Genomic DNA, 15,300 nt, shown 5'->3' with positions numbered 1-15,300 from the left:
GGTTATTCGAATGACAGAGCCAAACCGCTGAAACAGCAAGGGGGGCTCATTTCTGTCATCGTAACACACCACAATATCAGCTTTATCTGTCACGGGAAGTCTATGCAAATGATGAACTAGCACTTAATGTGGGCTTTCGTTATCATCCTATGAACAGAGGAAATAACCGTAAACCAAATCCTAACATGCCATGGGCCCAGAGAGCCATCCCCATCGTTTTCCATCACCTGAAGAACTTTCAGAATTTCATCTGGAAACACGTGTCCCGGTGACTGTGTATCAGAATGCGATGCCTGTCAGTAAGATGCTTGTCAGTACAATTACTAAGATGAAGTTGGAAAGAAATATGCCCAATTCTCTCATAGCAGGGTTCTAAGGTCCAGCTGAACAAGTTACACGGGTCGGGATGCAATCTGCAAACTCGATTAGTACATTACGCTGCCTGTTAGGGACACCAGCAAACCAAAACCACCCCTAAATTACAAAGCACGTGTGCGGTGCTAGTCTGAAGTGCGACGCTTGGGATATGTATTTTCATAACTCTCAAGGATGGTTAAGTGTTACGCTGCAGGACCTCATAAGCTGCTCTTCAGCCGCTGTACTGCAGAACTTTTGTTGCTGCAATGATGTAAATTACCAGTAATGGTAATGTATCATTAAAATTTTTGTTTTGCATATGGCAGGAAATATACACTGATATTGAAAAAAAAAACCTGCAGAGCAGCTGTACAGTATTATCCGATATAGCATTTTGATACACAGGAATATAATTTATACTCTTTCTTCCTGAACATCCTGTAACACTGCCAAGTGTTTCAGGGCATGAAAACACGACTGCTTCACTATGTTTTGTCTTGTCACCCTACAAGAGAAAAGGACCAAAGACCAACATGCCCACGGGGACGACGTGGGCGTTGACTGCAGCCCGAGTTTGAGCTGCACATCCTAAAGAGGATTCCAGCCTCCTTGAGAAAAGGGACTTACATAATTGCTTGAATCTGGTTCATTCAAAATTAATTCGATTTGTTTGGCATATGAAATAGAAGCAAGACACAGCAAATATGAATCACCCATGAAAGTTTTTCTTGTGTGAAGGTGGATGACTTAATTGACCAGGAAATCAAGAACTCTCATTAAGAGTATCCTGCCTTTTGTCATGGGAGTTTAAGTAGAAGCAGCAGGAAAACAGGGTCCAAATAGTGGCAAATCACAGTACTATTTTTTTTTTTTTATTTCAGCATAGCTCACAGAAAACAAGAGGTTTCATTGTCAGTGGCACAAATTTCCTAGCTAGAGAGAACAGTAATAGAAAGCATTGTTAACCCGCTATAGAAAACCCTTTATAAATGGTTTTTTCAGAGTGAGCAGAATTGCAGTTGAGCTCTATCTTAGTAGTACTAAGTACTGTGATCTTTGCTCACAAACCTTAATTAATTTTCAGTTGGTGCTCATTTCAACAGGCATGTAAAATACCGCTCCTCCTTTGAGTAAGGCTGTAAGGACGTGTCTGCCAGCCGGGATGCGACATTTCAGCTCAGGCAGCGGAAGGATGAGTAACCCACCGCTTTCCTCCCGGTTACACACAGCGCCTTCCCTCTCTCCTGGGATTCTACTCTGAGTTTTAATGCCTAAACTCAAACACAGGCCCAACAGCTTGCTTTTGTGGGGTTACTCTGTAGAATAGATGGTAAGAGGTCTTTTGGGAACTAACTGAATTGGATAGCAGCCAGAACTGTGAAAACTGTTTTGTTTTTTAAAACAGCTTTTAAAACTGCTACTATCCTTTATGCAGCTGACATTTAACAACATTGTTAAGAGTTCCCCATGCCCAAGGACAACACAGAGACAGAAAAAAAACCTGAAAGAACAGAGCTCGCTACCGATACTAAAAGAAAAAAGCTGTAGAAGTGATTAGGGACGAACAGACCAGACTGAGAAAAACCTAAAATTGTGAGTTAATCCCAGTATTGAAGAAAAAAAAAAAAAAAAAGTGTTATTTCCCCAACACTCTGGATTTTCTGAGCTACACCTTGGACCTCCCACTGAAATTAAGGGGATTACTTACTGTACTGCATGAGTAAGGATTCACCGGAGTAAATTCTTATTTGGCATAAAATTGAAAAGATCAGGCTTTTTACCAGACTGTGAAGGTATCCGTTTCAAAAATGCTTGCTGAGGAATAGTCAGATTAGAAGTTATAGAGCATCAATAATATGGGCATGCACCTCCATGCCCTTCTAACTTTATCTGAATGTGTCTGCACATCCATTTAATCAGATGAGTAAAGGGATTCAACGTCACCGACAGCTGGGAAAGAAGAAATTCATTTCAGCCACTGCCTGCAATCAAGCTCACAGTTTAGAGATGGCACCTGGCAGTTGCCAAAAAATGCGTCGGCCAGGGCTCCTTCCAAAACAGGTCACATTTACAAGATCTGCAAAACTCAATTCCAAACACTCGGATACCTTTCAGGATGCAGTGACAGCTGTGGATTTATGAGTGTCTTGATAAAATGGAGCAAAGTTTGTGGAAAAATATATAACCCATACTTAAAACAATGAACAGAACTTCAGCATTCAGACTTTGACAAATAAAAACTGTAACTACGACAAATAAAAACTGTAACTACATTCATAAAACCCTAAATAGTAGTGTAAACATCTAATCCCATTGCTACTGTGAGAATATCAGAAAGTTGCATTCTGCAGCTATCAGGTTTCCCATATCCATCTAATCTGTTACAACACTTATGACTGCTTCTTTACATTAATAATTTATTGACGATAATTCAAATTTTTCAGTTAGCCTTTCGAAGTTTTTTCAGCCATTTTGGTCAGAAAATGGAAGATTCAACAATCTGAAGTCACATAATGAAAACACTTTAGTTTAATTTCAGATTTTCAAAAGGGTTCAAGCACAACTCATAAAAAGCCCGTTATTCTATTTGGATCCCCAATTTTTAGTCCACCTACCTGAGTAAAAATGGGGAAAAAAATAATAAACAGGACTGGTGAGCAAGCAACTCTGAAGAATTAGCTGTCTGTACAACAGGACATGTGTTTTCCATTCTTGGATCCCTGCTCAGAAACACTTTGCTACAGAGCAAGAGTTATTCTGGAAAGTCAGAAGTTATCCTAATCAAGGCCAAACTGCTAAAAGTGAAACCTTTCCTCACACAGTTCTTTCATTTACCAAAACCAACATTTGACATTTCTTGACACTGCAGACTGTAGCCATGACATACTACAGTCATCCTTCAGGAAGGTCTACTGCACCTTGGGCTTTCTTTTTTGGACTGAAGAACACTGGATAGCAAAATGCTGTTCTCTTGAAACCTACACGTTACGTGGGGTTTCTTTTTTGTCAATTAAAAAAAAAATAAATCACAAACTGTCTGAGGCATTTTTCTCTGATAAAGACGACAAGCTGAATGAGGTATCATCAGGCTCTGGGGATGCATGATTGAAATCCATTTCTTCTAGTTCAGGAGGTAAGTCTGAGAGCAGTGCCTGTGAGTAGAAGATATCACAATACAATATCAGGTACGTGTTTTGTGTCAGCATTAAATGTCTGTTAAACATGCAGTGAAAAAACTTTGTCGAGCTTTTCGGTCAGTGTTGATATTGGATGGGTTAAAAAAAACCGTCAGTATTGCTAGACACTGAAAGAAAAACCATTGCTGTAAGATGACGTACCTTGTAACAACAATCCCAGAAGTTACTTCAGTTATTGTGGAAACAGGTCAAAACAATTTTTTTTTTCCAAACTGGACAAAACCGTATTATTTATATGCATTTATTTTATTAATCTATTTTTAACATGCAAAAGCTTTAGAACATATATAACCATGCTATACTGTGATCAAGCAGGTGACAGAACTAGATGCTGCATACAAGATCGTAACTGTTACGGTGATTTACTGATTTATCTCAAAGATTTCAAGTTTACTTCTCTTTATATTCAGTTCACATGTTTTATGAAAAAATTACGGTAAACAAATTTATTTTGGATGTAGAAGTGTTCTAAGTTTTTTTCTTGCAAGTTACAGTTTCTGTTTTAACACCTGAAAAACTGCAGATTGTAAAGGCAAAAGGAAAAAAAAAAATAAAAGCACCAAAATCTCTTCCTAAGTAAAGCACAGAACATTACTCATACAAGACATGATCCAACCAAGCATTAAAAGAAGTGCTATGTATTAAATGCGGTGCAGTAAAACTGAAGCAGCCTGGCTTTTTTTCCTAGATCTCACATCTTGGATCTCACAACAGACAAATCCCAGTCCCTCAGCGTACCCTGGTGCACCGGTTCTCCCTTTGTAAAAGTCACACTGCTTCGTCTATGTCATTGCTTGTGTAGATTGCAAGATCTTTCTTTTGTTTAAAGTTCAGCTTTTCTTTGTCTGTAAGATGTTCAGCACAACACTGCCTTCATCATAATTTGAGCCTCTGGGCACTACGGAATCAAACCAAGGGAGTGGCAGAACACGAAATGACAAACACCCTCCGTTGTTAAAACCTACTTCAAGACTTACCTGCTGCTGTTCTTTATCATCTGATTTAATAGCAAGTATCAAACTCCGAGTAAATGTCTGTAGTTCGAAATACTTCTGTTTGTGATTCTCCAACTCATTCTCAATGAATCTGACTTCTTCATTCTGGGGGGGGGAAATTACATAAAGTTCTGGAAATAATAAATAGTACTGCATCTTTTTAATGACACCTAAACATACCTGTGTTAAAACTAAATGTTTTTAGTGAAAATGCGTGAAAATGTGTTTATTACGGTTCCTGCCAAAACCAGTATTAAGTACAGCCAAAAGTTCTAAATTATAGAATTACAGAGCAACGCACGTAGACTTTGGATTCAAATAGAAGTTTCTGGTGAACGAGCAGTAGTGTCACACTGAACCTGCAAACGCGTACGCCATTTCATTTCTCATTGTCCTCCACAAGAGACGTGTGATAGCCAACCATGTTACGTGCAGACAAGGCATTTCAGAATTACTGACTAGCACTGAAGCATTAATGACTTGGGCCAAAGTTTACATGAACCTTTTAAAGAAGCACTGCTTCTTCTTTTATAAGGATGTCCGCTAATTCCATTTTAAAATAAAAAAAACCCCAAAGCCCAGGTCTCTTCCTAGAAGTGATCATGAAGAGGCAGGCTGACTGTGAGAAGAGACAGCAACTGAATTCCATTATTACAGCAGGAGACTTGACACAAAGACCAGGGAGAACGACTTGAAAATTCCTCAAAGCTACCACAAATTAAAATACAGCATCCTCTAGTGCAGCCAAGTTTGACACCTATCATGGAGTGTCAGCTCACCAACCTCCCCAAGATCTCTCGGGTTACAGAATAAATAGGAAAGTATTTACAAAACAGAGAAATACCAATAACGCGCATGCTGTGGCTAAAAAGGCATTTTTCCAACCTTTGCACAAATACATGTTACTATACTTGCAAATCACTTAATATAAAAATAACAAACTTCTTAATTAAAAATTCAGATTTGATAAGTACTTCAGCTTATTCCAAATATCTCCTCTCCTTCAAACTTACCAACTGACTGGTATGCATGATCAAAACACTAAATCTGTTGATAGGTGTACAGCTAAAATTAATTTTCTCTGGTTATTTACCTTTGCAAAGATCATGTAACCTAAATAAACAGTTCGCTTTTCAAGATCAAAGTCATTGTGCATTTTTGCAAAAGGTGTCTGCACACTAGCACCAAACGTACATCCTCCGTAAGATAATAATGAAAAAAAGACGCACACAGAAATTGTTAGCAATGCACAGTACACACAGACAGTAAGCATTCAGGTTCACAGATAACTCATGGCAAGAAACTCCCCCCATTGCTTATGCAACCATATGATTAATTAGGTTGGCAGTTTTGCACACAGAATGTTCCTCGATGGCTGGTTTTGGTGGCAGCAAACAATTACATAAGCAAATTTCAATAGTGAACGTATAAGCTGGCATTTTGTTTTAATGATTAATATTTTTTTTTAGTAACGTAGAACTATGCTCTGATATTCATGCTTACATTTGGCTGTAATTCAACTTTAGTTGATATGAAAAGGTGGAACTACACGATGAACTGGAAGGTTTGTAAGAAGCCTTTAAAAATGGTTGTTGTTTTGCGTTTTTTTTCCCAGAAAATTCACATTTCTTCAGTCAAAACATTGCTCACCATACTGTTTCAGGTTATAACAGCTCTGAGAACGGGAGAGAAATATCTGGGCTGCGATTCTGAGGCTTTCATAAGCAAATTAGCTGAATGCATTTCTTTCAGATGGAAACTTAGAAGTTGCTTATTTAGCAATGGATTTTGCCCAGCCAAAGGAGGAATTCAGATTTATGCAGAAAACACATAGGCACAAGGACTAATCACTGAAGTCAAACAACAAACAAGGTTCTGTAGGGCATGCTGTCACAAGAAGCCTTTCACTATGGTGACAGGTGACATTAAGAAAAGGTCATTCCCTCTCCATATTCATTCTCCACCGCCCTTACCACGAAAACACTGCTTGAAGGAGTAATTTTTGTTCTGAAAAGATGATCTATTTATTATTTTGGTAATTGATTATCATTAGTAAAACATACCTGTTTTCTAAGTAAAAAAAATCAGCCACATACGTAAAAACATGCTCAATATACAACGCAGAACTGTGGCAACTCTTACGAGAGCGGTAACACACGCATAACCTTTACCATCTGGCAGAAGACAGTGGCTGTCAGGTATCCAACTGCTTTTCCTCCCTCCCACAACTACTGCTTCGAGACATGTTCTGCACTACATTGCAAGAATGACGACTTCTCAGATCGCCCCATTTTATTAGAGGATTCCAGCTGTTACGTCCCTTTCCAGAGCTGGCAGCGTCACGCTGCATGTAAAAGTGTGCCGTAATACTCCAAAGAACAATTCTCACACAAGTTTTGGTTTAGAGGCTAAATAAATTGCTTTGTTTTGGGACATGTGGTGGGAGCTACAGATGGCTACAGCTAGAGTAATGTAACTGCTCTGTAGAAATGGGATTTTTCCTGCCTCCCTCTGGGTTGAAATACGGGTAATCTGGCTGTAAACGGGATGAAGAGACGTGACTGAGGGGATGATGCGCAGTACCACGATAAGAGCAGGAGCCCCAGGCTCCCACGTGCCTTCGCTGAATTCCTTCCAGATAGGCCCATCTGAACGTTCTGAGAAGGACTATCCCGCTTAACATATCATAGTCTAATTACTCACCTTATAATCCAAAAGAGAACTCATTTGATCCACTTCAGAATTACTTATCATATCACTTTCTTCATCATCTATAATTTCTATTTTCTGAAACAGAAATAAATGGTTCATTCCAAATGTTCGGATGCGTAGATCAGATAAGCAAACAGCAATCTGTATCTCAAACTGCCATGAAAGGATGAAGGTAACAGGACCTTTCGCTTGCTCATGAGAAATTCTGAATTGTGGAGCCCCCATTAGGTGGCAATCATGCACCTCAGCCACAAGATCCAGGAAGAATCCAAACTGAAAGTGTCCGTACTCAGAGCTGCTGCCACGGTGACTCAGGCTGTTTACAGAGGAGGAGCTATATGTCACCATGCTTTTGGCATTAAGTTGCATACTATATCTCATTACAGCCTGCAAAAGCCTGTGTTTTATTCTGTAAGCCTTTCGTTGAAGACCTCCTGCAGGGCGAAGAAGGTTGTGAAAGTTTATTCCTCTGGAGCGAAACAGACATTATGATAAGTGACAGGCAAGTCCTAACTGACCTACTTCTTGCCTAAAAAAAAAGAAGAAGAGGTCTCCATTGGCCTTCTTTGGCCATAGTGCAAGTCAAATGCCCTAAACAGTAGAGAATGTTGATACAAAGGACAGTTCCAAATACATACACATGGACATTTGCACTTAATTCACAAAAATTCTTGGGAGCTTTTTGTATTGGGTTTCTAAAGATACCTAAAGTACAATGTTAAAGGCCAAGCTTAGAACTGCTGTTTAGAACTTAGAAATACATTCCAATCGTATCTCAAGTTTTAAAAGATTCACTTTTACATTATTTACCACTTGCATGTTCTGTTTTTCTTCCCAACAGAAAACCTTCTTATGTAAGAGAATTATGTTAAAAGGTTATTTCAACAGGAGAAAACACAAAATGTACACATTTTTAGTGCACCTATGAGATTTTAGTTTTTATCCACAGCTAAGCTAGATCTCAAACAGATAGAAAGAATTTGAATTAGATAGTGATAAGAATGGCATTTTTCAACAAGAACTCAGAAGGATGACTGCCCAGATGAAACTATAAATTTCACCGTATTTTTGAGAGGCAAGCGGTGGCGCTGTAAGAAGAGGGGTTTGGGGTTTTTTACTATTTTTCATTGTTTTGACAGTTGTAAACATTTATGAGACTGTATATAATAAGTTAAAGAAATTTTACAATATTTTTTAGTATACCGTTCAATACAATGTAGGCAAGGGCCCACACTGACACAATACACTTTAACGGTTAGTTCTTGAGGTGTTATATCAGAGGAGGTTCCTTCTCTGCAGCGTATGTGTGTCTCTTCTGTCTGCCTGCAGACCAGTCGTCAGAAATTTCCTTCTAATCACCAAGGAGAAAGCCTTCGAGAGAGGTTAACAGTCTCTCACTAGTAGTACCCACCAAGCTCACAAGTATGTGTTGAAGGTAGGGAGGGTAAACCACATTTTCTGTGCTTCAGCGTCTGACAACCCAGCTGAAGTGATAACATTGCAAAGGCTTATTGTCACAAAGGTCTGCTGCTATATCATACCCTGAGTAACACTGTGATTCAAATATTTTTGGTTTTAGATGCAGCTTGAGGAAAGAGTCTGTAAATAAATGCAAAACATTCACACTATCTTATAATTATACATTTTAAGATAGTAGGGGAAAGAACAGATTAGAATTCAGATAAAAAAAACGTATCTCTTATGCAAGTCCAATGTATGTTAGTCCAATTTTAACTGCATATACTTTAAAAATTTTGTGACAGTGTTTTCAGAACAGAGTATGAAAAAACTAGTCTTTTTCCCCCCTCTTATTATATCAAATCACGTAATGCTGGGGTTCAGGTAGACTGGAGAACGGAGTCTCTCAGGCGTCATCTTTGCAAACCTTTTACCTTTGTCATTTTACGTTCTGCATCTCCATGGTAAACGCATCAGCCTGAAACTCAGAGTGATTATATCTGAGGTCACAGCAGGCCATTAAGGTAAACAGAAAGGAAAAAGGCAGCTGTTTCTATTCAGGCAACCACAGAAAATACAGCCGTGGGATTTCAGTTTACGCAAAAGATAATCATGTATTAACAAAAGAAAGAAAATGTTCTCTCCTCTGTATGTCTGTAGAGGGAAGGGAATCTCCTGTTCGCCTTCCCACTTCGGGTTCTGTGTGATTAATGTAACACAAATGTTCTCGCCGTGTTCTGAGCTATTGTCGTTTAATCTCTGACTGCAATAAGAGCGCAGCTGGGGACTGGAACCATCACCTGTTCATTCTGCAGATAACTTTTAAGATAAAAATTACCCTACCACTTGGGGTCTTCTCTCCTCTTCCTCCTCTCCTTTCTTCTAATTTGAGAGAAGGCAGGCTAAACAAAGGGGATGTATTGCATTATTTGCCATGACTCCTCCCTCTGTCTGTCCTTCCTTGTCTCACTGCAGTCAATTAAAAACAGCAAGAACAACTGTGTTTGACTCAATGTGAATGCAAGTGAGAAAACAAGAAACATCTAAATAATACCCTGTCAAGGGCGTGGGAATGAAGAGCACATACCCACCCCAGTCTGATCTCACATATTCAAGGTTAGCTAGGGAGGGGAAGCACTAGAGATATCTGACTTTCTTAAAGCTACAGAAAACCATTTTCAATTATTATTCTGGGGTTTTTACTCTTACTGTTTTACTGTACTAGGTACTTATAGAGCACTACCCAAGCGTTGTGCTTTGCACTCCAGAAAAAGAACACCGGATTGTTATGATACAGAAAAAGCCGTATAATTCAATTTCTACTAAATGTGCATAGCTCTATGTTTTAGTACTTTTCGTACAGTTTCTTTTAGTGCTCAACCAACTAGGAAGGACTCTTAGCACACTCGACTGAAGTTTTCACCTAGTGAAAAACACTAGCGTTGGACAACAACCTCAACATTAGCAATTAAGGAGGTCACATCAGTGGAAAAGGAAAGGTATACATACCACATTATCAGTAGACACTGGATTCTGGTCATCATCTTTGTGACCGATTTCTTCATTTTGAAGAGCTTCATTTGCCTCTTCTGCAGAAATAAATTAGTTTTTCAGATTTCATTCAAATTTTATGCTGAAGGATCATTAATAATCTTTACCACTAAATATGTCACATCTGCTAGATACAAAAGCAAAGTCATGTTATCAGTGTCTATTCATAAAAAATACTGTACGTCTTTTTTTAATAAGACATCATATCACAAGTATTTCAGGGCAAAGTCATGCCAATCGCTACTTGAAACAACAGAAAAACTACTGGTTACTCTCTTGCAACGTACCAAAAACTTCCTATTTTTAGGTTCAGGTTGGAATACTCAAAGGTGATAAAGAGTTTCACATCAGAGGTGCCCAGAACTTTTTCTTTATTTATTAAAATAAATTAATATATGAAAAATCCTGCATGCCCTGAAATTATAGGGTACATACCAGAATCCCACCTCCTCCTTGCAGGCACTGACTAGTTTTGAAACAAAAACTGATCAAGCAGATTATTTCATTCTTGTATGGCAGATGTTTATTCCTAGTGAATCTAAGCTGCTCCCTTATGTATGAGCAAAGTACACACTTGAAAACAGAGCAAATCTTATCCTTAAATTTCAGCCACAAGCACTAGATAATTCTATCAGCCCTGACTATGGCCAACGTGAAAAAACAAGGAAGATAAGCATAGCCATCCCTATGATTAAGTATGTTTCTCAGATTTACTTTAATTCTCCACATTTAATATACTATCAAGAAGAAAATGGTTGACAGAAACAGCAAATCAGAAAATAAACCAAAACACAGGGGCAAGACAGCTATGATAAAAAACGCAAACGATGTCATTAACAGCTAGGCTATTAATTGGAAATACACTGCTTCCGAGAGCTAGTAAAATTACACAGTTCTGCTGAGGGCAGAGCTTGCAGTAAAAGGGTCAAACAGTCCAGCTATCGCACCTAAAGAGGAAAGGGGGCATGGTGAGCGCACGGGCAGCAGATGTTCATGTGGGATACTGAAGGAGAGGGCAGATGATGATGAAGGGGTGTATCACTTCCACACAAACACAGGGGTAACAGGATTTAACCGGAGATTACCGACAGTTGCAAAGAGAGGATAATATCTAGGCCAGACAATACAGAGACAATTATTGTTTTAAATAACTTTTCTACCAGTAAAATATCTCTAAATTGAGCAAATTTTATTTGAAGCTGTTTCAAATAAATTTAATCTGCCGCTGGCCACAACTTCAGAGGAAAATTTCTGCTAGCAGCAAAAGCAAATGGGTCCAAACGGGCGAACCGTAAAGCAGGGAGCAGTATACGACCCCATCGTTGGACTCAGAGCAGCGAAGGTCATTGAAGATGTACCTCAGGGACTCTGAAGCAGTCTAAAGCACCAGCCACTCGGTAACCCTGACAGCCACCACTTGGATTCAACAGTCGAACGAAGCAACTCCCTACAGCACTTTCAACTCTTTAAATATTCATCCTCAGCTAATATAAACTGGCACAGCTATAATGGCCTCCACAGAGCTGTGTTCATTTACACAAAGTATAGATTCAATTAACATACGTTTAAAAAAGGTAAGGCATTATGAGAACTTTAATGCTTAATTTTGCATCAGAGTACAGCTTTTTTTTTTTTTAAATATTTACACATTACATTTTAAAAGCAAGTGCCATCAACACTTTCATTCTAATTAGGTGACTAAAATTATCTTCCTCCTGTCTTTGAGAGTGGTTTTTTGTTTTGTTTGTTGTTTTTTTTAATAAATTGGGACCAAAAGTTATACTTCTCAAACATTAAAACAATCACATATCTGTGACTGAATAGTACACGTGATTATCGGTGGAAATACTTTCCAGGAAGTTCACAATAAGCTGAGCTGCAGCAGTGAAACCTACTCCTTTGAACTGGAGAAATGAATAGAAATAATTCTTGTGGTAGAATAAAGGAATGAAAGTGGGATTCCTAGATGCTGTGGAAATCCTATAGTTTTCTTTCTCTTCCTTAAGTTTTGACTCTAATAATCTACTCGTAGACTTACAGCCTTATCCTGTTTTATGAAAGCCTTGTTCAATAAATGTGGTGTTATTCCTCACTTTAAGCTACAGAGAACTCAGACTCTTCCCCTGTCACCATTTTCTTTCAAGCAGATCTGACTAAATCAGCTCCTTCCACACCGCAGGCAAATCAAGGACTCTTAGATTCTGCATTTCACTTGGCTTTCAATCACTTGACCCATTTCTTTATCATCTTACTCTCTTTACAGTAGAATACGACAAAGCTATCACAAATTCATTCCCAGCAGTTCTCCATTTTCCTAGTTCTTTCCTTTAAATTGTTCAGACAAAATGACAAGATCAGGTCTGACACATTAAGCTGCAATAGCATGCACGAGATCAGACCTTCTTTTAGTTTAGAGAGCAAAGGCTTTATTGATCTCTTCTAATCAGAAGCACTGGGAGCAATTAGTTGAGCTTGTGAAGCTAGTGACTGTGCCGAGCAGCAGTTCATCTGCCCTAGGCCCAGAGTACTAACGTGCAAGAGGGAAAGGGAGGGATCCATTTAATGTGGTCATGCGGTTCTGGGAGGTGGAGTAAAAGGGAATTAAGTTTGAGACACTGTCGTGGTTTAACCCCAGTCGGCAACTAAGCACCACACAGCCGCTCGCTCACAGACAGACACTTATCGCTCAAGATCGTGCGATTTACTGAGAACACACAGGCACCCCGTACGTGCAGTTCTGAGGCTCTCCGAGTAGCGCCCTGCTACTGACTTTGATCTTTTCTGTTGGTTTGTATTTGCTTGTCAGAGACCATATACACACCGCAGACAGCTTAATGGCAGAAGTTCTGCTACGCTTTGACATACTGTGAAGGTCTTTTAGTTCAAGACCAAGTCTGAGCTAATATATCTTCTGAACATATCTCATCAGCGTGAGTTTAATATCAGGAAAACTGTAAGTACATAGCCCTGGTCAGCTCAAAGTGAGCAGGTTCGCACGCATTAGTGCTTGCTTGGACGGGAATTGTTGGTGTGATTCAGGCAAACAGGAATGGATATTCAAGCTGGCTGCGTAGAACTGGCCGGTTACCAGAGAGCATTTTTTAAAACCTGGCTTCCTAGGGAAGCGAGACCTAGACATTTGTACTGTCTGTCTATCTCCCAGTTGCACCAGCAAATTGTGAACTTGTCATTTAACTTCTGGTGAATCTGGCAGAAACAGAGGTCTTACAACAAAAGGTTTCTGCAAGCTTTGTGATAACAAACCCAACAAAATTCATATAGAGACAGGCAGAAGAAAGAGACTGAACAGTACCTTCAGTATGGCCAAGGTAGATAACTTGCGACTGTTAGACACTCTTTCAGACATTTTTGAACGTGTACAACAGAGAATCCAAAGCATGCACACTGCACAAAATTAAAATATATGCACAGTAGTAACTGCATTTTCAAATACCTTGTGAGCTTCCTTCAGATAAGCAGATTGATACTTCATCATTCCTATCATTATCATCCCCCACTTCAGTAGCAGTTTCCTCTCCTGGATTAAGTGCTGATTTAGAAACAAATTCAGATTGATCAGAGAAATCAGCAGGACCTCCTCTAGGGGGTGGGACCTCAATCCCCATTAAACGATATTTCCGTCTTCGATTCCCAATCCAAGTCTTGTAAGAGAAATAAACATGAATGCTATCAGAAACTGTAACAACAGCAACAGGCCCACAACCAAGTGAAATTAGCACATCTGTACGATAGGAACAAGAGTGTAGCCAGCAATTTAAGGGAGGTGATTATTCCCCCGTATTTGACCCTCAGGAGGCTGCTTCCTGGAATACTGTGTCCAGGCTCAGCCCTCCAATACAAGGGAAAAGGGAAGGAAGGTGCACAGCAAAAGGAAAAGAAGCAACAGTCACAAGTCGCAGCAAGGGAAGCTCTGACTGGAATTAGGAAAAAAAAAATGCTTTACAGTGAGGAACTAGAACAGTTTGTCCATAGGAGTTTTGACATCTCCAACCTTGGAGGTACTCAACATTTTACTGGACAACCCCTGAGAAACCTGATCTAACTCTGAAGTCAATCCTGCTCTGAATAAAGAGTAGGACTAGGTGACCTTGTAAGGTCTCTCCCCACCTAAATTATTCAACGAATTTAACGTAAGATCTTTGATCCAGGTTCTCCCACTCTGCAACTTCCACAAGGGGACTAAAGCATCCAATGACCCAAACGGCCCACCTGTTCTAGGATTTCCTACAGCACGGAAGAAATTGTCCAAGGTGGTAGCTCTACATCACTCCACTTTGATGACAGAACGTAACTTGGCAGAATTAAGTTCAGAGCAATATTATCCTTCAGTCCTCTTTGGTTGGAAGACAAGTCTTAAAGAAACATCGCTTGCAGTAAGGTATATAAAAGCATACTGTAAACAGTGGTGGGAGATGAAACAGGTCCAGGACCAAGGAACTTGGAAACATGTTCAAGATCAGATGCGTATGGATGCTTTAAGTTCATTTTACATCAATAAAACCGACAGTTTCAAAAAAGAAAAAAAAAAACAAAACACATTCAAAATTCTCCAAGTGGATCTATGTAATGGTTAATTAAGTTGCTTTCTCTCATAAAGTCTATGCTAAAAATTATTAAAGACTCAAAATAGAGTTTAGCATGATGCAATATGAATTGTCTGCAACTCTTCACCTCTTAACTCTCTCCCTTCCCTTGCGTTACTCAGGCTTTTGACTTCTCATCCAATTTCAATTCTACTCAACAGCTCTTGTTCCCAGACACTTCGTTCCATCCAAGTCAGTTCTCCACTGGCATCCAAAAATCCTTCTCAGAGCCAGGAATCAATTTCTTTGCCAACTGCTAACTTCCAGCCTTCTTGACCTGGCTCTCCTCCCCCTTCCACACCATCTAAAACACGGTAAATAGGAGCAGCGCTGACAGCACTAGTGGGACCATCCTCATTGTTCCAGGACCTGACCACAGGCTGGCCCAGGATGGATAATAGTGGAGTTGGGCCATGTAGGCTCTCA

General features: G+C 39.5%; 1 protein-coding gene across 5 annotated transcripts in view; it reads right to left on the bottom strand.

Annotated features, from left to right (window-relative positions):
* Nucleotides 1–2,760: 2,760 nt before the first annotated feature.
* HDX (highly divergent homeobox) overlaps nt 2,761–15,300 on the bottom strand; it is a 48,725-nt gene continuing 36,185 nt past the window's right edge. For 3 of the 5 annotated variants that reach the window (XM_076347026.1, XM_076347029.1, XM_076347027.1), the window contains 4 exons: nt 13,725–13,932; nt 10,229–10,308; nt 7,253–7,336; nt 4,279–4,654 (listed from right to left, as the gene is read on the bottom strand). In XM_076347026.1, coding sequence (XP_076203141.1) covers nt 4,385–4,654; nt 7,253–7,336; nt 10,229–10,308; nt 13,725–13,932 — 642 coding nt within the window. In that variant the 3' untranslated portion in view covers nt 4,279–4,384. Of the gene's footprint in view, nt 3,510–4,278; nt 4,681–7,252; nt 7,337–10,228; nt 10,309–13,724; nt 13,933–15,300 lie in introns of those variants that run through there. The other 2 variants (XM_076347028.1, XM_076347031.1) reach the window with 2 other exon arrangements.

Source organism: Aptenodytes patagonicus, chromosome 9 (genome assembly GCF_965638725.1).
Source record: "Aptenodytes patagonicus chromosome 9, bAptPat1.pri.cur, whole genome shotgun sequence".
NCBI lineage: Eukaryota > Metazoa > Chordata > Aves > Sphenisciformes > Spheniscidae > Aptenodytes > Aptenodytes patagonicus.
This window is presented reverse-complemented; position numbering and strand designations above follow the sequence as displayed.